At 35.9% G+C, this 24,586-nt stretch overlaps 1 protein-coding gene across 2 annotated transcripts; it reads right to left on the reverse strand.

The window, feature by feature from the left end:
• Window positions 1-4,526: 4,526 nt before the first annotated feature.
• LOC114054287 (proenkephalin-A-like) lies at window positions 4,527-11,154 on the reverse strand. Of its 2 annotated transcripts, none has more exons than XM_027877482.1 (3): window positions 11,076-11,154; window positions 10,053-10,193; window positions 4,527-5,436 (listed from the first exon to the last, which is right to left on the reverse strand). In XM_027877482.1, exons 2-3 carry the CDS (start codon window positions 10,188-10,190, stop codon window positions 4,774-4,776), a joined length of 801 nt encoding a protein of 266 aa, XP_027733283.1. In that variant the 5' UTR covers window positions 10,191-10,193; window positions 11,076-11,154; the 3' UTR covers window positions 4,527-4,773. The 2 variants fall into 2 exon arrangements, with proteins under 2 accessions (XP_027733283.1, XP_027733284.1); XM_027877483.1 differs by lacking the exon at window positions 11,076-11,154 and adding an exon at window positions 10,810-10,875.
• Window positions 11,155-24,586: the final 13,432 nt, after the last annotated feature.

Below are 24,586 nucleotides of genomic sequence, written 5' to 3' on the forward strand. Positions count from 1 at the left end.
AATGATAAGCTGCTACAAATAAAAAATATGAGCAGGCAAAAGAGAAAGAACCTAATTATAGAATGGGAATAGAGAAGACTGAGGTATCTCTTCAGAGGAGGAAACTGGATAAAAAAGCCTCTCTTACCCCAAAGAGTAACATCAAATGGTCACTTACCCCAGAAGAATTCATAGAAGAACTTAAAAAAGACTTTAAAAATAAAATGAAAGAGATTGAGGAAAAATAAAAAAAAGAACAATTCAAGAAAAACAAAATTATGAAAAGAAAGTCAACCAAGTGGAAAAGGAGGTCCAGAATTTTAAGGAAAAAAATGACTCCTTAAAAATTAGAATGTGGCAAGGAGAAGCCAGCAAAGTAATGAGACCAAGAAATAATAAAACAAAATATAAAGAATGAAAAAATAGAATAGAATGTGAAACATTTCATAAGAAAAATAACTGATCTAGAGAACAGATCAAGAAGAAAAAACACAAGAATAATCAGACTACTTGAAAGCTATAATAAAAAAAAACTTGATACAATAATACAAGAAATATTTAAAGAAAATTGTCTTGAATCATTAGAAGAAGAGGGGAAAGTAGAAATAGAAAAAAAAGTCCATTGATTACCACCTGAAAGAGATCCTACAAGGAAAACCTACAGGAGTATCATAATCCAATTCGAAAAGCCTCAGCTCAGGGAGAAAATATTACAAGCAACAAGGAAAAAAAAAACAATTCAAATATGATGGACCCACAATTAGATTCACACAAGATCTAACAGTAGCTACAGTAAAAGACCACAGGTCTTGGAACACTACATATCAAAGAGCAAAAGAACTGGGGTTGTGGCTCAAAATATCAAACCAGCAAAGTTAAGCGTAATTCTGAATGAAAAAGAAAAAAAAGGATATTCAATGAATTGCCAGACTTTCAGGATTTTGTTGCAAAAAGACCTGAAATCAATAGAAAATTTGACATACAAGATCCAAGAGACACATAAGGTAAACATCAAAGACTAATTAAAAGGAACTCAATAAGGGCAGATTGTTACTTTTTATACAAGGGAATATAAAATGTATGTCTAAGGATTATTATTAGTAATTCGGTAGCTTAAAAGAAAGATTGGGGTAGACTTGAGTATGATGTGATTCTAAAAAGTAAAACCATTTAGGAAAAGGTAAAAAGAGTAATCATACAAATGAAGTGTGAGAGGAAGAACTGACACAGAGGAATTAGATGAGGAAGGAGTGCTGGTAGTTCTAGAACCCTACTCTCATTGGGAATGAGTTGAAGAAGGAACAATACATATATATCTAGAAGGGTATAAAAGTCTTCTAAATTCAGAAAGAAATAAAAGGATAAGGGGATAGAGATGGGGAGAGGACAAGGGAAGGATTTTTAGTGGGAACCCTACTCACATCACATCTGGGTTAAAGAGAGAAAAATATATACATTTAGAAAGGAATAAAAGTTTTCTAGATTTATAAAGAAATGAGTGTAAGGGAATAGGCTAAGGGGGGTATAGAAGGGTGTCTAGATTAACAGCAATGGGATAAAGAGGGAATAACATATATATTTGTAAGGCTATGAAAGTCTTCTAAATTCCGATGGAAACAAGAGGTGAGGGGAAAGGGTGGGGAGAGAGAGAAAAAGGGAGGGATCTTTGGAGGGGGAGGAGGTTAAGTAATAGAAGGGTAAGTTAGTTGGTAGAAGTAAAATAGAGGAGTCAGGAGGGATAAAGAAATAAGAGATACACAGAAGTATAAAATAAAATCAGGAGTACAATTAATTAGGAAAAAAAAGCAGAGGTAGCAATCATGATCTCAGACAAAGTTAAAGCTGATATAGATTTAATCAAAGGACAAAAATAGGGAAACTACACTATATGTCAGCCATATTAATCATATTGTTTTAGACTATTTAAAATAACCAGGCAGTATAAAGTTGGACTATTGCTGTGGTGTAGGAAATGATAAGTTGGTAGACTTAGAAAAATATGGAAAGACTTGGACTTATGAAGGAAGATGTTATTCACCCTCAGAGAAACAGAAGACAAACAAATATAGTATGGTCTTACACAGATACATATAAATGTATATATTTATATATGAGTATGATTATAAATATCTAAGTACATATATGTGTATGTAAGTGTATGTATGTAGGTGTATATTTATATGTATATATGTATGTTTGTGTGTATATATATGTGTGTATGCATGTGTATGTACATGTATTCCTGTGAAATTGTAACCTTCTTGGTGGAGTGAGGGGAGGAAAGGGAAAAAAAGAACAAAGTAAAAAGTACACAGCAGAGAATAAAAGAAAACTTGTAAGGAAGTAAAGAAAAGATGGACAGCTCTGAACACAATGTGTAGTCTTGTAATACAATACTTTCTTGAAATGGAAATTTATTGTTGTTATAATTTATTGCTTTCACATTCTGCTGAGCACATGACAATGCTTTTTTTCTTTTCTTATTTGTATTTAAGTTTTAGCATTTAAGTTTATAATTTTTTTCTTTTCTTATTGTGTACTTAAGTTTTAGTATTTGCTTAAAACAAATTAATAAAAAAGATTAAAAAAAGAAAATAAATAAATAATTTGCTTAGATCTAGAGAACAGAACTAGGAGCAATTGGTGGGATTTGAATAGAAGAAAATCTCAGCTTGGTTTTAGGAGAAAAAAATTTCCCAAGATTGGATCAATACAAAAGAGAAATGGACTGTCTCCAGAAAAAAGAAAGATGTTCATAATTGGAGGACTTCATATGGAGGCTGAATGACTTTTTATTGAGGATACTATGGAGGGGACACTTGCTCAGGTGCAGGTTGAACTAAATGGCCTCATAAGCTCCTTCCAGCTCTGAAATTCTGTGATTCCAAAGTATTAATTCTGAATGGGGAAGAGAGTTATGCAGCTGCCTATGGCACCAAAAAATATGGGATTTGGGGGGATATGTAATGGAGAACAGAGGCATTAAAAGAGCACTGCACCTTGGATTAGGATTTTGACCTAAAGTTTTAAATCCCATCTCTAACACTTAACTAGGTATGTGAGCATGGTCAAATCACTTAACCCCACTGAGCCTCAGTTTCCTCATTCATAAAAAAAGCATAATAATACCTACAGCACTTTAACTCACAGGGATGTTGTGAAGATTAAATGAGATGAAAATCTTAAAGTGCCATAGAAATGCCAGCCATTATTATCTATACTACTCTATTTTTTTTTTTTACAGGGAGGTAATCTAATAACGGATAGAAGGCTGGCGTCTGTGTTAGGGAGATCTGGATTTAGGTCCTGCTTTTGACACACACTGGCTGCGTGACCCTGGACAAATCACACAAATTATCAGTATTCCAGGCAACTCTCCAAGAAAGTAAGTCCTGGACGAGGAGATAAAATCAAATATTTGAATCATCCAAACTCCTCAGGGGAAAACAAAACTTAAAATCCCTCTTTTTAAAAAATCCATGTATTTTAATGATAGAAAATTTTCTGGGGGCAGGTATTTATTTTGTAATATGTCAAACTGTAAGTCTTAGAGTGAAGGCTCAAACCCATCAGTAGCCACACAGGAAATGTACTTTCCAAACTTTCCTAGGGCACATACATGTCTTTCTCCAGATCTGTATATAATAGTTGGTTCTTGTAAAGATGTATAGACACCTGTGTTCAGCACTGGAGCTTTACTTAACAAGATCATTTATGAGCATACTGCCAGAAGTCAGGGACCATGTCTTCTGCCCTTTTTTTTTAAACCTTCAAAGGATCTAGTACAAAGATTTATATACAAAATTTCATGAATACTTAATTATTTATTGATTAAGCACCAATTGCTATCAATATGAATGTAAAAATACCTGGGTTTTTGAAAGCAGGGTAGATGGAAGGGCAGTGTAGTGTTTGGGAGACAACATTGGATTGGGTGCAGGAGACCTATGTTTTGAGTTGCCCCTAGTGAACTGTGTAATCTTCACTTAACCTTTCTGAGCTCCCATTTCTTCATCTGTACAATGTGAAAGATATGCTAAATAACCTTGATATGCTAGATAACCTAAATAACCCAAATAACCTCCCTTCTAGTCTTAACAGTATGCATTAGAGCTGATTTTAAATGTAGAAAGTGCAAGTTCTTGGTATATGCAAGGTCAGACCTGGAGTTGGTAGTGCTTTGGATTCTTTTAATGTAACTCATTTGCAGAAATGAGAGCAACTATAGGATCATTTTCATTTCCATATTTTTTTTATGGATCAGCAGTGTTAATTGTAGCAAATTAAATGGAAAATTTTTTCTTTTCTTTCTTCCTCCCCCCCCCCCCCACTTAGCTCCCTGGAGAGATGTAGACCAGTGGTCTGAGGTTGCCCCAGAGCTGATTTGTTTATTCCTTTGGAGTGTGGCTTTCACTGTAGGATAATGAAAACTGCAGGGTGGTTGAACATAATGTGGAAAACAGACACTTTCAAGCACATTATGCAGTTGGAATGAAGAATTTATTCTATCTATGTACAAGTAAGCATTTATAGATATTTTTGTTTAAAGTAAAGAACAAATGAACAGAAACAGTATTAGCATGAAAACTACCAGAATGGCTTACATTGGACTAGAACAGAAGTTGCAGTCCTTCAAAAGAACACAGAAACTTAACAGATTGAAGGGCATATTGTTAACTAGGACAGTAAAAAACTGTACAGTGCAAGCAACACCTTACAATAAAATATGATCAATGAGGCAGTCTTTCCAAAGGAAAGCTGGGCAGGGCATTTGGGGACTGATGGGAAAAAGTATTAAAATCTCATAAATCCTCCATATCTCTTCTCCATTTCTGGAATTTCTTTGGAATAACCTTCTCCTTCTTCATCTGAAGGCAGGGAATCAGCGAAGCGCTTAAGAAATCCACCATACCTTTTCTGGTAGTCCAGCCACCATTCAGGCCTTCCAACTCTTCTCATAAAGCCCCCATATCTTTTCTGTAACTCTTTTGCTTCATCTTCCAGCTCTGGACTTCTCTTGTAGCTTCTCATGAAGCCCCCATACCTCTTGCTCACTTCCTCCTCATTCTCATTACCTTCTCGATAACGTCCTGCCTCAGAGTTGTCCCCTGTTCCCAGCAGCTCTTTCAGCAACAGGTCTGATGAATTGGCCAATGCATCATCATCAGAATCTTTCTTCATGAAACCTCCATATCGTTTGGCAAGGACCTCTCCTCCATTCATCTCATCTTCTGGCTCCACTCGATAAAGCTCATCCATTTTCTTCATGAATCCTCCATACCTTTTCATGAAGCCCCCATACTTTTTGGCTAGAAGATGACTGTCATCTTGTTTGCTTTCTCCTTGGTTGTTGGTGCTTTCCTGAGAAAGATCCATCTTGGTCAGTTGCAGAAGCTCCTTACAGGTGTCCCAGGCTTTAGCAGATGGCAATTTCCCTTCACATTCCAGTGTGCAAGCCTGTGAAAAATGATTAATCCAATGGTAAGATATTATTGTGGCTTTGCTGCATCTTCTATTTACACCAGCTCTAATTCTTAAGAAAGTTAATTAGATCAGCTTAAAATATTTGTGTTTATTAATATTAATTCTTGTTGCTGGAGAATGTTCACATAATAAAGTAATCTCCATTTTCTCACTGCAAATCTTCATTACACTGGATGGATATTTAAGGATAGGGATAGAGATGGGATCCATAATTTCATTGATATAGACAACTCTTTGTCAATGAAGATAAACATTTTCTTTGTAATGTGTGGCCTTTGAGAGTTGTCTAGTGCACTAAGAGGTTAAGTGACTAGGGCTACAATGTCATTATATGTCAGAGGTAGGACTTAAAATCAGGTGTTCTTTGAACTATCAGTCTCTTTTATAAGCAGTTAGCAAGTTCAAATATTATGGAATTAAAATAAATAATTATTATAGTATAATTGTTATTTAAAAGTTTTAATTTTAAATTAAAATTATTTGCACCCACATGGGAGTGATTATACTGACTTGGGTTGACTGTCTTGATGACCCAAACTTAGTGTATGGTAGCAATTCATTACTGATGTGACTGAAACCAAGACTTAATCAAGGAAATGTTATAATAAAATGCATTTAGCTTGAAAAATTAATTCTTTGAATTAGAACACTTGTTTGCAACACACACACACACATACATGTACATATACATAATGCAGTTTTATTCTAGTTAACTCCCAATATTCATGTTCCTCTTTATTTTACCTTTTTATTATAGACAACAAGAATTCAAAAGCAGTTGTGTAAAAAGTCTTAAAATTCAAAACTAAGCTTGATTATGCTGAAGGGTGACAGGATAAATTGAAGTAGAAATTTTTCATTTTAGTCTTACCTTCTTTCTTTTATCATTTTTGTTCTGAAATTTTGGCTCTGAGGTCTGATATAATTAAAATATTATAAATATTAAAGCTTGAAGGCCATTCCTCTCATAAACAGTCACTGCAAAATTGAAAGTCTTTTTCAATGGATATCATGTTACTCAATAAAAAGGAATGAATCTGCATACCATTCTTCTCTTTATTCATTATACAGTAATTAACCAATGTAAGACTTAGGATGAATTACTCCTAATGATACTGTTAAGATTCTCCTCTACTCAACAGGAGAATCTACTCTGCTCAAAATGTGTAAATGCTTCAAAGAAAGCATCTCAGTGATGTGTTTTTGGTAGAGTTCCAAGTCACCAATGTTAAGGGTATATAGGTTTTAATAAAGGAATTATTTCTGTTTTCTTTTCTACTATTATGAATATATTCTTATAAATTGAATGCCTTCCTTACCTTTGTGGGGGCATTTTCCATTTACTGATCAATTATCAAGAGTTGGGGTTCAATGAATATTTGCTGCATTAGAATTTTAAAAGAACATAGGATCATTGAGTTGGCACTAGAAGGGAGCCCAAAGGACATCTAGTCTAACCCCTTATTTTGCAAATTAGGAAACTGAGGCCTAGGGAAGGTAAGTGACTTGCAGTCACACATAGTAAGTATCAGAGGTATAATTTGAACTTCTATCATCCTAGTCAAGAGCTAATACTCTTTACACAGTACCATGCTGTCTCCAAAGAATGCAATTATTGAGCTCCATGAATTTAATTCATTTGTATTGAAGAGGGATTAGGAGTCAGAGAACCTGGATTGATACCTTGGTTTTGATTTTGTGGAAGTAAGTTCTCTCTGGGTCATAGTTTTCTCATCTGCAAAATGAGGAATTTGAGGAGGCTGGCCTCCAAGTTCTCTTCTGGCTCTAAATTTTACATTTATATTCTAAATTTTTATAAATTGCTTGGAAAAAAACAGGTTAGAAGGAGGAAAGTGATGTAGTTAGTAAAAAATTATTTAAATATACACAGAATACTTTGTTGCATTTATAAACTTCTTTCTCAAAATACATATATATATTATAGCTAGAAAAAGGTTATACATTTTAAAATAATTATCAAAGTTAATTACTGTTAAAATATGAAGTTGTAACTTCATGTATATAACTATATAACCTAAAATATGAAGTCATAACTCATATAACCTTTTTCTTCTAGATTAAAAAAAAGGTATTACCCCTTAGATCCCTGATTTTTCCTCATCGAAAACATGTCACTGTAGGGATGATGACATCCTTTCTTTGTTAACTACCTTGCAACCTCTACCAATTTCTTAAGGATTTTTTCCACAGATGTGTGGTATAGGTTAGGCAGTTAAATTTCCACAGTGCTTTCTCATGGTAGCTTGTCTCTCTACTAATGCAATTCTAGTGATATTTACTAAATTAAGATAACTCTAATTCTGACTTGAAACCCATTATTAGTTAGCCATTCAAAATACCTTCTTAAGAGACTATTTTAGTTACTGAGGAGCCCATCTGTGTTAAAGGGCTCATAGTAAAGGGTTCTGACCAACATCTGGGCAAAAATGTTATCAGCTCATTTGCTTAGGAATATTTTGGAAAATGCTGCTTACTTTTAAAGTAGCACCTGAAAGATTTAGAGTAGAAATGGATAAAAGATCATAACAACACATGATGGTAAGATTTGGGGGGTAATTTAACTCTTCCACATGAGAAAATTAAAACAGTAATAGGATGTTGGGAATTGTATGAGGGGAAAGACTAAAGAAGAAAAATAATTGAATAAACAATGCCAATCTTTCAAGTCACTTTAAATACAATGAACAGAGTATTCTAATCTTTATCTTAATTTTAGCTCATTAAGCAAGGAAATTAGAAATTCCATTATCATTTAGCCAACACATGTGGGGACAGGGATAACACATGCTATGCCTCAGTATTAGCATGTGCAGATTGTTCCAATGTACAAATGTGAAAGTTGGGTGCCAGAGTATGACTAAAGATGGGAGAATTGTATGATTAGAAACATAGGGTACACTTCTATAGAATTAGTGCCTGACTCCTCTTTTCCTCTGTTTGTAGTTCTCCACATGGGTCTGTTCTGTACTTAGTTTCTAGGCACAGTCAACCTAAAGATTAAAAGAGAATGAAGAAGGAAGGATGAAGGAAAGAATGTTATTTTGTCATCATCATACAAAGCTCCATTATATAGTTTCATTTACTCATTCTTTTATCTTTTAACAATCTACATGCAAAGAACTGAGCTAGACAGTGAGAGAAATGCCAAGACAAATAAGATGTGGTCTAGTTTAGAGATTATGGTACATATACAAATATTCAATAATACATAAACATTTTTATAGTAATTCCATATCTGCATACAGCAGGTGAAGTAGAACTAGATTATTTTTCCCAAGAAAAGCTGCCTCTACTCTGAAATATATTGTTAAGTATGTTAAATAAATATGTTAAGATTTTGGTTTATTGGAAATACCAGAGTATACCTGAGGAGGAATCCCTACCACCCCCCCCATGGAAATTAAAACTTAACCATTGCCTTAGGAAGAGGATTAGAAAATATATATATACATATATATGTATATATATATATATATTTAAAAATTCTAAGGACTCCATGCAGAAAATGTTTCAAAATAAATTTCCCAGGGAACCTGATTTTTGTTTTGAGCCACTTGTTCTGGATTGGTCTTTCTCCACCCACCTGCACCTTGCCTCTCTTACTGTTTTGCAATACTATCTTCAGCTACTCCCCTATACCTTCTGTAGAGTGGGAAAATTATAATCTAGTAATTATTTCAGGATGCAAAAATGAAATTCCCATTATCTTTCTTGCATTCTCTCATTTCTTCTTTTCTACTCTACCAACTTCTTGTCCTTCTTCCTTCCCCTCCATTTCTCTTTTCAACAAAGGCTGATACTGTTAAGTCTTTCAGTGAAATTCAGACTTGATCCAGAAGGGATCTTTAAAGTCATCTAAACAAACCGTGTTATTTTACAAATGAGGAAAATGAAGCCCAGAGAGAAATGACATGCCAAGGCTACACAATAAGTAGCAGAACTGAAATCTGAACCTTAGTCTCAAAATCTAGTGCTCTTTCTACTGCAACTAAATTTCCCACAAAACAGTACCGCTACTCATCCTTTAGTTGAAACTAGTTGGCTCTAACACTAGTGTCTAATGAAATGAAGTGGTGAGATACGCAGGGAGCAAGGAGTTGGCATTGTGGGACAATGCTCTTGGGACAGCAGTGAGTCTGCTGCTCTCCGAGGTCCTGAAAAAACTGCCTGGGGATCTTTTCTTTCTTTTTTTTAAAGTGGATTAATTCAGCCGATCTATATACCCAATTGTTAACACACACACACACACACACACACACACACACACACACACACAGACACACACCACGGATTAAAAAAAAAGTCCAACATAATAGTACCTACCAACCGCCTACTCGCTCCCTCCCCCTTTTCCTAAAACCAAAATTCTGAGCCAGATTTCCTGCGGGACACAGAGTAAGTTTAGCTTTGGAGTCAGATTTACTCTCCAGTTCCTTCAGGTGTAACAAGGAGAGTCTAGATTTTGGTGACGGAGAGGTGCCCCACTACTTACGCCGTATTTAACAGAAACAAAATGTAATAACAAGGATTCCCCCCTTCTTTCTCCTCCTACCCCAATCCGCGCTCACCAATGGATTGATGTCCGCACGCTGTCCCAGACGGTAGGTGCAAGAGGTGCAGTCCTTGCTGCATTCCGCTCTGACAGTCAGGAAGAGGCCAGGGCTGAGAGCCAGAAGCAAACTGCAGAGCTTCAGGAACAGCGCCATGGGCTGAAAAGAGAGAGTGGGATGCGTAGCTCAGCCACTGTCTAACCATCCTTTGCTAACGCTAAGGAAAAACCGCTTTTCTTCTCTGATCCACGAATTCATTTTCAGGTTACTCACATTCCCTATTTCCTGAAAGACACACACACAGGAACAGCGAGATCTCTAATTCCAACTAGTAATAAAGCATTTACCTTTTCCTAAGTACTCTATCCGGACAAACCTCAGGGCAAAGAGAAGGGGCTTCTGTCTTTATATGCGCTGCGTTGGCTGACTAGGGAGTGAAAGCATTACAGTTGGATCTTATTTGAGACCACCCAGATAGACTGGATTTTGTCCTTTCTTTTAGCTGAGATCCTAAGAAACCTTACCTTCCTGGGGGACAGATTTCTCCCCTCTAAAACGCTGTGAACACTGAGAACTCTCCAAAGTATGAAATGGAGTGGCCAGGTTCGGTACCAAGGAAGACTAAACACACCAGCAGAAGATATAATACAAGTTCACTCGCAAAAGGGAAAGTAGAAGAGGAAAATTAAGAAAAAAAAATAAAAGAGAAAAAGAACAGCAAATAGGTCCCCCTTATCCACCAGGAAAATCCAATATTTTAGCAAAGTTTACTTACATAGATGCTTCCTTGGATCGAATGTGGTCTGGCTAAAGTGCTTTGGTTTGCTCACCAAGTATTTATAGCGGAGCAGAGCAATTTGCGTCCCAGGAGAATCTCTAGAAGGGTGGGGAACGGGGAGGGGAGTGGAGGGGAGAAGGCGAGAACAACAGAAAAAAAGCAATAGCCTGCAGTTCGACCTATCGGTGCTCCTGGCAAATTTACTGCAGTCCCTCGGTTAGAAAGTAAGGAGTTATCAGTAGAGCTATGATGTCGTTACTTACCGACTTCAGTGGGTAACTGAAGTGGATGGACGTGAAGGGTTGGGAGCTCTCCACCTGAGTCAGTGTGCTGGGAAGTGGATGGAACCACTTTATAATTAGTGAAAAAAAAAAGGAAAAACTCAAGCGTCCCCCAATCACCTACAGGCTCCAGCTGACGCAGGACCTACGAAATCCCACCTCGGACACACTTGCTCTCTTATTAACTATCATCACTAAGAAGGAACTGAGCCAGACAGTGTGGGATTGGATAGGATTCATTCTCTATTCTTTCCAGTAGGACTGGGAGACTGGGGTGGGTTTGTTACTCACACATGGTAATTTGCTGGGTATTTCCTACACATTAACCCTAGGCCCTTTGGGAAAATTTCCTCTCAAAACATTTTTATTGGGGGGGGGAGTGGCAGAGGGGGTGACTCAGGCATTTTCCCATCAATCATCTGAAGGTTTCAAAGTTCGATTAATGGCACATGGGAGTGAAATGGGGAAGAATTTCATCAGGGGAGTTCCTTAGGTTTCTTGGAAATGGTATGTGTAAACAGTAGGGCCACATCAGGCTTGTTTCCTCTCTTCCTAAAACGTTCTCCCAGGGTCATAGTTTCAAAGAACACTGAGGACATTCATACTAATCCTGAATTGCTTCCCATTAATAGACCAGGACAGGATTATTTCTCCCAAAGTTAAAGCTTGTCTTAGCAGAAAGCAAATCCTAACAGTCTCTACTGATAAACCCCAAAACAGGTGGTCTGAAGTTGGTAGGCAATCATTTTGCAGAGCTGGCTTGTAAGTAATTGTAAGACAAATGCTTGTAACCCCAATGGGGGTCCAAGAAAAGCATAATAAACTCAGGGATCTCACATCCACACCCTCCTTGCAGATATAACAGGTTTAATTCTGTGGGGAGAAAGAAGGGGTGATTTAAAGAGGAACTATGTCCTGGAAGGTTTGGAGGGGGAAAATCCCTCACTTTTTCATTTTACTTTAATAGCAACAAGAAATTCTCAAAGTCCTGGAAAAGCCATGTTAAAGAAATCTTAATATTTGAGCAGAGGGGACAAAGCATGTGAAAGACTTTGGTTCCAGTTAAGTTCTACTCAAACCTTAGGTGTACTTATTGTTGCTGCTATTTTTGCCACTACTATCATGCAGGAGGGATCTAGACGGACAAGAAGAGGGGAATATCTGAAGCTCCTCTGTTGGGAACGTGAAATTCGAGCTCTTTGGAAGGCTAGTTGTAGCTCTGCATCTTCTAATTTTGGTCACTAGAGGGCAGCGCGCTCCTGCGCAGGTTCCAGGGAGCCAGGTGGCCTGGCTTTGCTAGCCAAGGAGAGGATGCTGGTCAGGGACTGCGGCTGCAGGCCTGGGAAGTCTGAGAGGAAGAATACAGGTCAAATAATAGCTACATTCACCATCTTGTTCTCTACCAGGATTCAACTAAAGGCGGAGTTTCTAACTGGCATCGGAGAACTAGGGAAAAGCATAGATATTATCTTTTAGGAGTCTCCTTAGCCTTCTGTACTTCATGCAAGAAAAGGCATGATTCCAGTGGGACTTTTTATGCTCTTTACAGACGATTATCATATTGTCCCCAGCTACCATACTCTCCCTGCCCGTGCAACCTGGAAAGTGGAAACAAATGCTTTCTTTAAACCAGTTTTTTTTCACCCCAGTTGTTTTTGCCAAGAAGTGGTATAGAAAGAATACACTATAGAATTACAGCACACTTGTCTTTATCTGAGCACTTAACTTATTCATGGTCAGGGAGTAATAATAACTGGGGTATGAAAATGAGGGGGATGATCTTATTTACTAGGTTATTTCTTAGTAACAGTGTACACTAAAGCAGTAATATCCTAAATTGCTCACTAGAGACCAAAAGGAATCAGAGAAGCATGTGTGTATACACACACACACACACACACACACACATACATACATATATACATATATACACATACACACACACATATAGTTTGTTCATAGCTGTTTGCATGTCATCTTCCACCCTTTGATTGTGAGCTCCTTGAGTGCAAAGATTTTTTTCCCCTTTCTTTGTAACCTCATTGTTTGGAACAGTGCCTGACACATAATAGGCACTTAATACATGCTTGTTTCCTTTCCTCACCCCTTTTGGAAAGCTTTATAGGAACCATAGGCTCATGTTTTAGAGTTAGAATAAACTCTAGCAACCATCAAGTCCAAATCTACCTTCTTTTTATTGATAAGGAAACTGAGGGTGAGAGAGATGAAGTAACTTGCCTAGGCTTCCACAACTACTAAATATCTGCAGGAGCATCTGAACTCATGTTTTCCTCACTCCAAGACTAGTGTTCTATTTACTGGGCATTTACTTGGCTCTAAGGGGGGGGGGACGAGGGAAGAAAAAAGAGAGGAAGAAAGGCAAGGAGAGAAGAGGGAGTGAGAGAGAGTATAGAAACATCTATTTTTGTGCCCATTATGATAATCACCACTCAGCCTTCCCATGGAAATAAAGTTTATTGAAGTTCAGAGACTAAATGTCCCTTACTACTTTTTCTCTGAATGGAGGCTGAAGTTATGGAAACTAATGATTTAATGGTGCAACAAGGCATTTCCTAATTCCTTTCATGTAGTTTCCTCAGATCTCTAGTTTTATTCTGGAATTAAATGCTTGACTCTATCAGACCTAACAGGAGATTTAAACTCATTTGCACTAATTCATCTAATAAAATAAATACTACTCATGCTCAGAAAGGGTCAGGGACTTTATCTTCTACCTCTGAAATTCAGGAACCTTTAGAAGTCACTCCATGTCCCAACTGAGTAACCAGTTAGAATTTTCCTCAGACCCTTGAGTTCAAAAAGTTTTTGGGAGAGAATGTTGTAATTGTCTTCCATGTTTCATGGGTTCAGATAATGGCTTAACTTCTATCTTCCTCAGTTTCCTCAAATGAAAAATGAGGATAATAACAGTACTGACCTCACAGAGTTGTGAGGACTGAATGCGATAACATTTCTAAAAGCATTTAGCTCAGACTTATGATGCCATAGGCTGTACAAATGACAGTGGTTTTTCAAGGCTGGATTTTGTTAAGTGTGAAATATTACTGTTATAAAAGTGACAATGAATTAATAGCATTAAGTAGGTTAACTTTCAACCAAGTTTAAGGATAAATACACAGAGAGACCCGTATAAAGCATATGCTATTGAGATATATGATTGGTTCAAAGTGTGTGTGTATGGGGGGGGTTAAAAGGAGAGCAAGGGTTGTATAAATTATATATTATGAAATACATGTATTATATGTCTACATAATATACATACTATTAGCCATGTGATAGGTTTCAATTCTAAGGGATGATTATACAAGGAAATTTTACCTTTCAAAAATCCAGAGAACTGACTAGAAATTTGGTCATTTATAGAAACAACTAGTAGTGAAAGCAGTCTGAAAATTCCTTTAAATATTAAAAAAGATCACAATATGAAAAAAGGTCAAATTGACTAAATATTTAAAGCATAGTGGTTGTACATTGCCAATTTTGAGGAATATGGTGCTGGGGAATTTCTTAGCCTAGGTTCCTAGAATGTTGAGGGAGAATATCATCCACCTGCTAGATCTGATGACTGAGGGTCAAATAACATGAGTATACAAACTGCAAAGTGAAGAGTTTGTTAATAGACTAAGGAAGACTGTTTGCTGATAGCACCTTCCACTTTCTAGGGAACAGATTTTTTCTATAAACTTTTAGGATCATATGGAATCAGCCAATCAGCAGCATTCTGAGTCAATTTAAATTAGATAAATAAAACATTTCATAGAAGAGGAGAGTAGAAAAAGGGAGAATAAGCCAATGGAAAAAGTGGATTTTATGAGAGACTACATGTTACACAGCTGGCAGGATTTGTTATTGTAATGAGAAAATACTCTTTCTTCAAGGGCAGGAAAAAAGAGGTGACTGAATACTTTTATAATTGTTAAATAAGTTCATTTGATCTAAGAAAGTAGGGTTGAGATAATCATTTAGGTAAAACTGCAGGTGTCTCCTATTCAACAATAATGCACAATTTTTATGGCAGTGGATGAGACCATCTGCTTTACTGTGTCCTTATGTCATTTGTTATATTTTATTTCTCCTTCATTGGTATAAAGGAAAGAGTACTTATCCAAGAGATACCTCACTTATAACTTCAGCTCTTCTACTCATTATCTGTGTGATCTTAGATAAATGCTTAACCTCTCAGAGTTTTAGATTGCTCATCTGTAAAAGGACAATAATACCTCATAGGGTGAAGATTGAGGATCACATTTGAAATGAGCTTTTTAATTGTAAAACAGTATATTGAGGTAAGTTATAGTTACAACCTGCAGATCCTACATAATACTAGAACACATTTTACAGTTTATAAATCATTTCCTAACAACCCTGTGTAGATAGTGTCTCATCTCTAGTTTTGAGGAAACTGAGGTTCAGAGATATAAAAATGATGTAATTATTCTCACATCATTGGACAGTGGAACAGTTTGGGCTCAGGAACATAAACTCAGTTGGAAGCCAAGTGTTTTTATTTTTTTGCAACACTATGCTTCCCTTTATATCTATTGCTTTTAGACAGGGAAGAGATTAATCACAGCACTAAGCTGAGAAAACTTAAACAGGCAATGAATTGAAAAAGTTTTTTTCTTTTAAGATCATACCAGATATGTTAACATGGGGGTTCTCAAGGAATATGCTATTCTTTACATTATACAAAAAGTGTGACAATGACATAATAAGCCTGGCTTTCAAATAGATATACCAGAACTCATAAGAAAGAATGTAAGCTCCTTGAGAGTAGGGATTGTTTCATCCTTGGCCCTTTTATTCCCAGTGCCTAGTTTGGGACCTGGTACATAGATGCTTTATCAATGGTTGTTGATTTATTATTGACTGATAAATCCAAATGAGTGTATATAAGAGTGCAATGTCCTTGAGACACTCACAATTCAGAGCTCTGGCCGTTGATTAAAACATTTCTGGAAGTTCTCTTTGGAATGGTCTTCAGAGCCAGTTGACCAGCCTCCTAAAGGCTGCACAGTCATGCATTGATTTTGAACCCCAAAGGATTTTACCTAGCTTTATCACCCTCAGTTTGACATTAAATGACTTTCAGTTGTTTCCAAAAATTGAATCCTCTTTCAAAACATTAACCTTTACCATTATTGTAAATATTTAGAAAAGAACCTCAAAATGTTTTGAGTAATTGCAGCAATACTAAAACATGTGACTTTCTATTGTGACTACATTTGAAAAAAAACCACTCCTTAATATGATTTTACTTTCCACCAATTACATGTAAAGATAGTTTTCAACATTCATTTTTGTAAAATTTTAAGTTCCACATTTTTCTCCCTTCCTCCTCCCCAAGACTGCAAGCAATCTGATATAGGTTATACATGTACAGTCACATTAAACATATTTCCACATTATTCACATTGTGAAAGAAGAATCAGAACAAAAGGGAAAATCCATAAGAAAGAAAAAAAAAGTGAAAATAGTATGCTTTGATATGTATTCAGACTCCATAGTTCTTTCTCTGGATGTGGTTAACATTTTCCATCATAAGTCTTTTGGAATTGTCCTTGGATCATTGTATTGCTGAGAAGAGCTATCTATCATAGTTAATCATCACACAATGTTGCTGTTGCTGTGTACAGTGTTCTCCTGGTTCTGCTCACTTCACTCAGCATCAGTTCATATAAGTCTTTTTAGGTTTTTCTGAAATCTACCTGCTCATTATTTCTTATAGAACAATAATATTCCATTCCATTCATATACCACAACTTGTCCAGCCATTCCCCACAATTTCAAATTATTTGCCACCACAAAAAGAGCTACTATGAATATTTTTGTACATTTTGGTCCTTTTCTCTTTATTATGATCTCTTCGGGATATAGATCTAGTGGTGATATTGCTAGATCAAAGGGCACACACAGTTTTATAGCCCTTTGGGCATAGTTCCAAATTGCTCTCCAGAATGGTTGGATCAGTTCACAACTCCACCAACAATGCATTAGTGTCCCAATTTTCCCACATTCTCTCTAACATTTATCATTTTCCTTTTCTGTCATATTAACCAATCTGATAAGTATGAGGTGCTACCTTAGAGTTGTTCTAATTTACTTTTCTTTAATCAATAGTGATTTAGAGCATTTTTTCATATGACTACAGATAGCTTTAATTTCTTCATCTGAAAACTGCCTGTTCATATCCTTTGACCATTTATCAATTGGGGAATGACTTGTATTCCCCAGTAAATTTGACTCAGTTCTCTATATATTTGAAATGAGGCCTTTATCAGAAACACTTGCTGTAAAAATTGTTTCACAGTTTTCTGCTTTCCTTCTAATCTTGGTTGCACTGGTTTTGTTTGTGCAATACCTCTAATTTAATCTAATCAAAATTATCCATTTTGTGTTTTACAATGTTCTCTAATTTTTGTTTGGTCATAAATTCTTCCCTTCTCTATAGATCTAACAGGTAAACTATCCCTTACTTTCCTAATTTGCTTATGGTATCATCCCTTATATCTAAATCATGTACTTATTTTGACCTTATCTTGGTATACAGTGTGAGATGTTGGTCTATGCCTAGTTTCTGCCATACTATTTTCTAGTTTTCCCAGCAGTTTTTGTCATATAATGAGCTCTTATTCCAGAAGCTGTAGTCCTTGGGTTTATCAAACAGTAGATTCCTATAGTCATTTACTATTGTATATTGTGTCCCTAATCTATTCCACTGATCCATCACTCTATTTCTTAGCCAGTACTCAGTGTGATTACTTTGAAGGAAATGATGCTTATTTGAATATGTCATGGTATACTTATTTCTACAAATGCATATTTTTGTGCATTAATAAGTTTATACTTATATGCATGTATATGTATGTATGCATGTATATAAATGTACGTGTATACACACATATATATAATACACTGTGCCTAGTATATATAGGTATATGTGTACATATCTATACCTTTTAAAATACTTGGACTCCTAAGATGTATGTATATATGTATATATGTGTGTGTGTATGCATGCATATGTGCATTGTTTATATCTATGCATGTTTGTTTGTGCATATACATACATATATACATGCATTAGGAATCCAGATATAGAAGAAAAACTCAGAGAAGCCAAATGGGGGAAATATAAATGTATATATTACACACAATGTATATATCATTCATATATACTTTTATACATGACATATACACACAACAGAGATACATGTTTATGCCCACACAATGTAATTTGTGTATATGCATACGCACATGTACATATGCATGCATATATATGACAGTTAGTTCTAAGGATTTAGAACTGGCAAGGACCTTAGAGATTATCTAGCTCAGCTCTTTAATTTTATAAACAAGGAAAGTGAGGCCCAGGTTCTTAGATAATTTGTCCAAGGTAAAACAGGTAGTAAGTAGTAGAGCTGACATTTGAACCAAAATACTTGGACTTAAAGTCTAGTGCTGTCATCCTGGTAACATATTGCTTCTTGACCTCAGTTTTATTCCCCATTTGGTGTGGGAGCAAAGTAACATGCTCTTGGCAGTCATAACAGGAAGAGAGAAGAATAACAATGTGTGTGTGTGTGTGTGTGTGTGTGTGTAATTGTTTCCTTTTCCTCACCATGAAAGTCATTGACAAAACAACACCGCTGGAAGCACAAACTAGAAGAAAGCTTCTTAATAGATATTATAGAGATCATTCAAATGGAAGATTTTTTTTTAAACTGATATTACCAATAAGCAATTCAGGTGTTAATTTTGCATGCTTTAGTTATGCTCCATGATTGTGCTGTGAAAAAAATTGAGCTCCTGAAACCAAATGGCTTTTTCTCAGTCCCCAAGTTCTCATGTTCTCAGTTTCTCACATTCAATATTGTCGTTGAGTTGGCTTAGAGGAATGTTCAAATTAAAATAAGTTCTCTTGGTGAAAGAAGGTGAAACTTGAGTTAATACCATTTGTTTTGATTTTGGTTAAAGGAAGTAAACTATTTATTTATGCTGATCTCAGGTTCAATACCACATGAATTAAAAATGAGAAAGGAAGATGTGAATAGAAGCAAGAAGCTGCTTTGTAATTTTTTTTAGCTATTTGTTATTAGGGAAAGACCATTCTTTGATATAACTACACAATCTTATCACTTATATTATTTTATTTGAAATTTGCTAGGTAACACTCATCTTAATCTTCAGAGCTCAGAAGGGTGCTACACTGGGTGAATGTGGGGGGAGGAGACTGTTGAAGGAAATACTTTGTGACCTGGTTGCTCCAGATTGATTGTTCAGCTGAATGGAGTTTATTAATTTATCTCATTAGTTTGGTGGCATAGAGCATTGGTCTCACACTCAAATAGAAACAGGGGCCATTAATCTGTACATAAGGATCTCTGTGGGTTGCATATTGACTTAGTTTTAAAATGTGATATTATCTATTTTATTGTATTTTTATTAATTTGGTTAAATACTTCCCAGTTACATTTTAAACTGGTTGGGGCTGTACTGGGGAGTGTTGTAAGCCAGATACAGCCCAGAAGCCATACATTTGACATGACTGGTGTGAAGTGCAACTGAGATATTTTCTTGACTTGATTTACCATTGGATTTTTATCTTAGAATTAAGAGCTGGGAGAGACCTTGGAAATCTTTTAACATCATCTTTTACTGATGATGAAGCCAAGGCCCAAGAGGTTGAATAACTTTCCTAAAATCAGACTGGCAGTGAGTAGGTGAGTCAGGATTTGAACTCAAATTCTGTGTTCAGGGCAGATAGAGAGAAGGTGGAGATGTTCAGCTTTCCTCTGCTAAAGAAAACAGAATGATAAAGACAGAAGAGCAATAATTAATCAAAAATCAATATCTGAGTGGATTCTGTAAAGATGATGGTCAGAAATTTCCAGGCTCCAAGATTTCCTCTACAAACAGACAGAAAATCATCACAAAATGAGTGTGGAGCAGCAGCAAAAATAAGCAGTTATCCTCCTAAGATAACTTGAGAGGACCTCAGAAAAGATAGGACCTTTGGGGCTGCGTTTTGGCCTGAGTAAAGTGTAGACTCCTCCAGGCCTACTGTATCAACAAGAAGCAGGCCCTGGATCAGCTCTGTCAGGAAGCAGACTCGGCCTCAAGAAGTTTCGCCTCAACTTTTACCTCATTCGGGGCCTGAAGAAATTTCACCTTTCGAACTTTTGCCTCACAAATTTATACCTCACACACTTTCATCTAAAGAAGACCAGATGACTGAGTGAGGGAAGATTGAAGGACTTTCTGCTGTTTCTGGAAGCCAGGACTGGCAGTGCTGACCAGACATGATCCTGGGCTGTGACTGTAGATAAGGAGGAATGAGAACATGCCCAGTGAATGTAATACTTCAGGGAATAAGAACATTTTCAGAGCGGTGTGGCTGGGAGTCCTAAACATGGCTTAGGGGAAAAGAGGCATCCCTGAGGTTGAACTCCTGGGCAGAATTCAGAAAATAAGAGTGAAGAGGACTTGAGGCCTAGAGTAACATTACCCACAATTTGGGATTAAAACCTGATTATAATAATAAGCTGTTAAAATAAAATAAAACAAAATGAAAATAAAAATGAGTAAGCAAAGGAAAAAAGAACTTGACCATAGATAGCTATTTTGGTTTAAAAGAAGATCTGGGTTCATATTCAGAGGAAGATAGTGAGGTAAAAAACAAAATAAAACACTTCTACTCCAAAGAGTAATGTCAAATGGTCATAAGCCCAAAAAGAGTTCTTAGAGGAACTTAAAAGAGGAATTAAAAAACAAATAAGAGAGATCAAAGAAAAATTAGGGAAAAAATAAAAGCAATCTAAGAAAATTATGAAAAGAAAGTTAACCAATTGGAAAAAGAAAATAACTCCTTGAAAACTAGAATTAGGAGAGAGGAATTGAATGATGTTATAAAGCACCAAGAAATAATAAAACTAGAAAAACTAGAAAAGAATCTGAAGCATCTCACTAGAAAAACAACTGATAGGGAGAACAAATTGAGGAGAGAAGAATTGTCAGGCTACATGAAAGTTATGATCAAAAAAGAATATGGATACAGTATTATAAGAAATTATTAAGGGAAATTATCCTGAAGTCCTAGAACAAGGGGATAAAGTAGACATAGAAAAAAAAAAATCTATGATTTATCACCTGAAAGAGATCTCAGGAGGAAACCTTACAGGAATGCCATAGCCAAATTTCAAAACTCCCAGGTTAAGGAAAAAGTATTGCAAGCAACAAGAAAAAATATTTAAATACTGTAGAAATACAGTCAGGATTTCACAAGCAACTTCTACTCTAAAAAGACCATAGGTCTTGGAACATCATATTTCATTTTTTTATTAATTTATTTTGATTTATCAACAATAACTTCCATAAGCTTTTGTTTTAAATTTTTCTCTCCCTCCCTCCCCATATCCTTCCCCAAGATAGCACATATCTGATATAGGCTATACATATACATACCTATTAAACATATTTTCACATTAGTCATGTTGTAAGGAAGAATTAGAACCAATAGAAGGAACCACAAGAAAGAGGAAACAAAACAAAATAGAAAAAAAAAGAGCAAATAGTATGCTTCGATCTGCATTCAAACTCCACAGTTCTTTCTTTGGATGTGGATAGCATTTTCCATCTTAAGACTTTTGGAGATGTCTCAGGTCCTTGCATTGCTGAGAAGGGCTAAGTCTATCAAAGTTAGTCATCGAGCAACATTGCTGTTACTGTGTCCAGTGTTCTCTTGGTTCTGCTCACTTCACTCAGCATCAGTCCATGCAAGTCTTTCCAGATTTTTCTGAAGTCTGTCTGCTCATCATTTCTTATAGCACAATAGTATTCCATTACATTCATCTACCACAACTTGTTCAGCCATTCCCCAAATGATGGGCATCCCCTTAATTTCCAATTCTTTGACACCACAAAAGAACTACTATAAATATTTTTGTACATGTGGGTCTTTTTCCTATTTTTATGATCTTTTTGGGATACAGTCCTAGAAGTGCTATTTGCTGGGTCAAAGGGTATGAACATTTTTATAGCCCTTTGGGCATAGGTCCAAATTGCTCTCCAAAATGGTTGGATCATTTCACAATTCCACCAATAATGCATTAATGTTCCAATTTTCCCATTTCTTCTCCAACATTTATCATTTTCCTGTTTTATCATGTTGGCCAATCTGATAGGTGTGGAACACCATATTTCAAAGAGCAAAAGAGCTGAGGTTGCATCCAAGAATAACTCACCCAGCAAAATTGAGTATAATCCTGAATGGAAAAAGAATGGATATTTGATGAACTGAAAGACTTTCAGGTATTTATAACAAAAACACTAAAACTCAATAGAAAATTCAATATAAAAGATCTAGAAAAAATATAGGTAAACCATTAAAGACAAATTATAAGGCACTCATTAAGATCAAACTGTTTACTTATGATATCTACGAAAATGTTATCAATATTCTTAAAACTGTCATTATTACTAAGGTAGTTTGAAAGAAAGGTTGGAGCTGAATTGTGTATGATGGGGTGATTCTAAAACAAAATTGGGTAGGAAAAATTTTGTTTTAGAATCACCCTATCATGGGAGCAATTATATTATTAAAATGGGGTGTGAAATGAAGGACTAATACAGAGGAAACAGTTGGGAGTGGAGAGTTGTTAATATTAGAACTTTACTCTCATTTGGGTTGAAGAAGAAACAATGTGTACATCTGGAAGGGTGTAGAAGTCTTCTGAACATGTCAAGAGGTAAGAAAACTGGGGGACATGGTTGGACAGGGACTTTTATAGGGGTATGTGGATTGGAATTTGGAAGGATAGAGGGAGAGGATGGGGGACTTTTGAAGAAGTGTGTGGATTGAGACTGGGGGTGAGGCAGGGGATGGGGGGACTTTTGGAGAGGTTGGTGAAGTGGGAGAGGATGGGAGAATGGGAGGAGAATATAAGGTAATGGGGATAGGGTAAAAAGAGAGGCTGAGAAAGAAAATAGTAAAAATAAGATGGAGGGGAATTCACAAATAGTAATTACAACTTTGAATGTGAATGGGATGTTTATAGGAGCTCTCTTTGTGGTGGCAAAGAACTGGAAATTGCAGGGATTCCCATCAGTTGAGGAATGGCTGAAAAAGTTGTGGTGTATGATTGTTATGGAATACTACTTGGCTGTAAGAAATGATGAGCTCAATGATCTTTGAAAGGCATGGAAAGACTCGCACAAAATGATGAACAGCAAAGTGAGCAGAAGGAAGAGATCATCGTAGACAATAATGGCATTATTACTTGAAGAACAACTTTGAACTACTAAGTCATTTTGACTTTAATAAATACACAAATTAAAAATAAGGGACATATGAAGAAAGATATTATCTGTATCCAGAGAAAGAAGTGATAAATAGAAGCATAAATGTGATAATTTTGCATATATATGTATACACACAAACATTATATATATATGTATATATATACATACATACACCCACATATATGTGTCTAATGGTAGCCATCTTTAGGGTGGGAGTGGGAAGGAAGGAAAAAGGAAAAAAATTACATGATAACTTTGTTGTATATTTGTAGGGAATAGCAACTTATACATAGATTCGCAGTTTCATGAGCAGTCATTTTTTTAATACTGTGTCATGGAAATGCTTCTTTTGTTCTGTGAATTGAAAATAAAGTCAATTTGTAATACAGAAAAAAAAGAATCAAAATCCGAGATATGTAGGGAGACAGTAAAAGAGTACACAACTATCCTTAATAAGTTTAGATTTCCAGGTGAAGACAAACTAAATCCTGGGGTTCTGAAAGGATTGGTGGATGTGATTGCTGAGCCACTGTCAGTCAGTGATCTTTGAAAGATTGTAGGGAATGCTAGAGGTGTTATAGGAAAAGGAAAATGGGTAGAGCCCACAGTCTCTGGACCAGTGAACTTGACTTCTACACCTTGAAAATATTCTACAATTGTATTATTAAAAGGATTATTAGTGGGCATCTAGGATAAAGATGAGTAATTATAAAGAACCAGTGTGGTTTCATCAAAATCAAATCACACCATATTGAATCCATTACAATTTTTGACAAGATTACTATATCGGTGGGTAAAGGGAATACTATTGATACAATATTGATGTTGATACCAAGACTTTAGCAAAGTATTTGATGATTCCTCATGATTTCCCTGTGAGTGATATGGAGGGAGGTGAGTTAGAAAACAGTATAGTTAGGTCAGACTCAAATCTTAGTTATTAATGGGTTTGAGATCATCTTAGAAGAGTTCTCTAATAACATGTCCCATGCATCTATGTTTATGAACATTTGTTGCTTAAATTTTTTTTACCAGTTTCTTGGGTGAGGAAAGTTTATCATCTTCATCAAAGCTGGTAGGAATAATTTATCTGCTGGAAGATAGATTATGCATTGAAGACCAATACTTGAATTTTCCATATGTTATCTAGACATAGGGATGCCAGGTAGTAC

The sequence above is a fragment of the Vombatus ursinus genome, unplaced genomic scaffold (genome assembly GCF_900497805.2).
Source record: "Vombatus ursinus unplaced genomic scaffold, bare-nosed wombat genome assembly UNPS02014812.1, whole genome shotgun sequence".
NCBI classification, from domain to species: domain Eukaryota; kingdom Metazoa; phylum Chordata; class Mammalia; order Diprotodontia; family Vombatidae; genus Vombatus; species Vombatus ursinus.

Bases quoted from the DNA above. Each gene is read 5' to 3' on its own strand.
- LOC114054287 (XM_027877482.1), bottom strand. From the start codon at position 10,190: ATGGCGCTGTTCCTGAAGCTCTGCAGTTTGCTTCTGGCTCTCAGCCCT. The intron at 5,437-10,052 runs GTGAGCGCGGAT...CATTTTTCACAG, and splicing joins GTGCGGACATCAATCCATTG to GCTTGCACACTGGAATGTGA.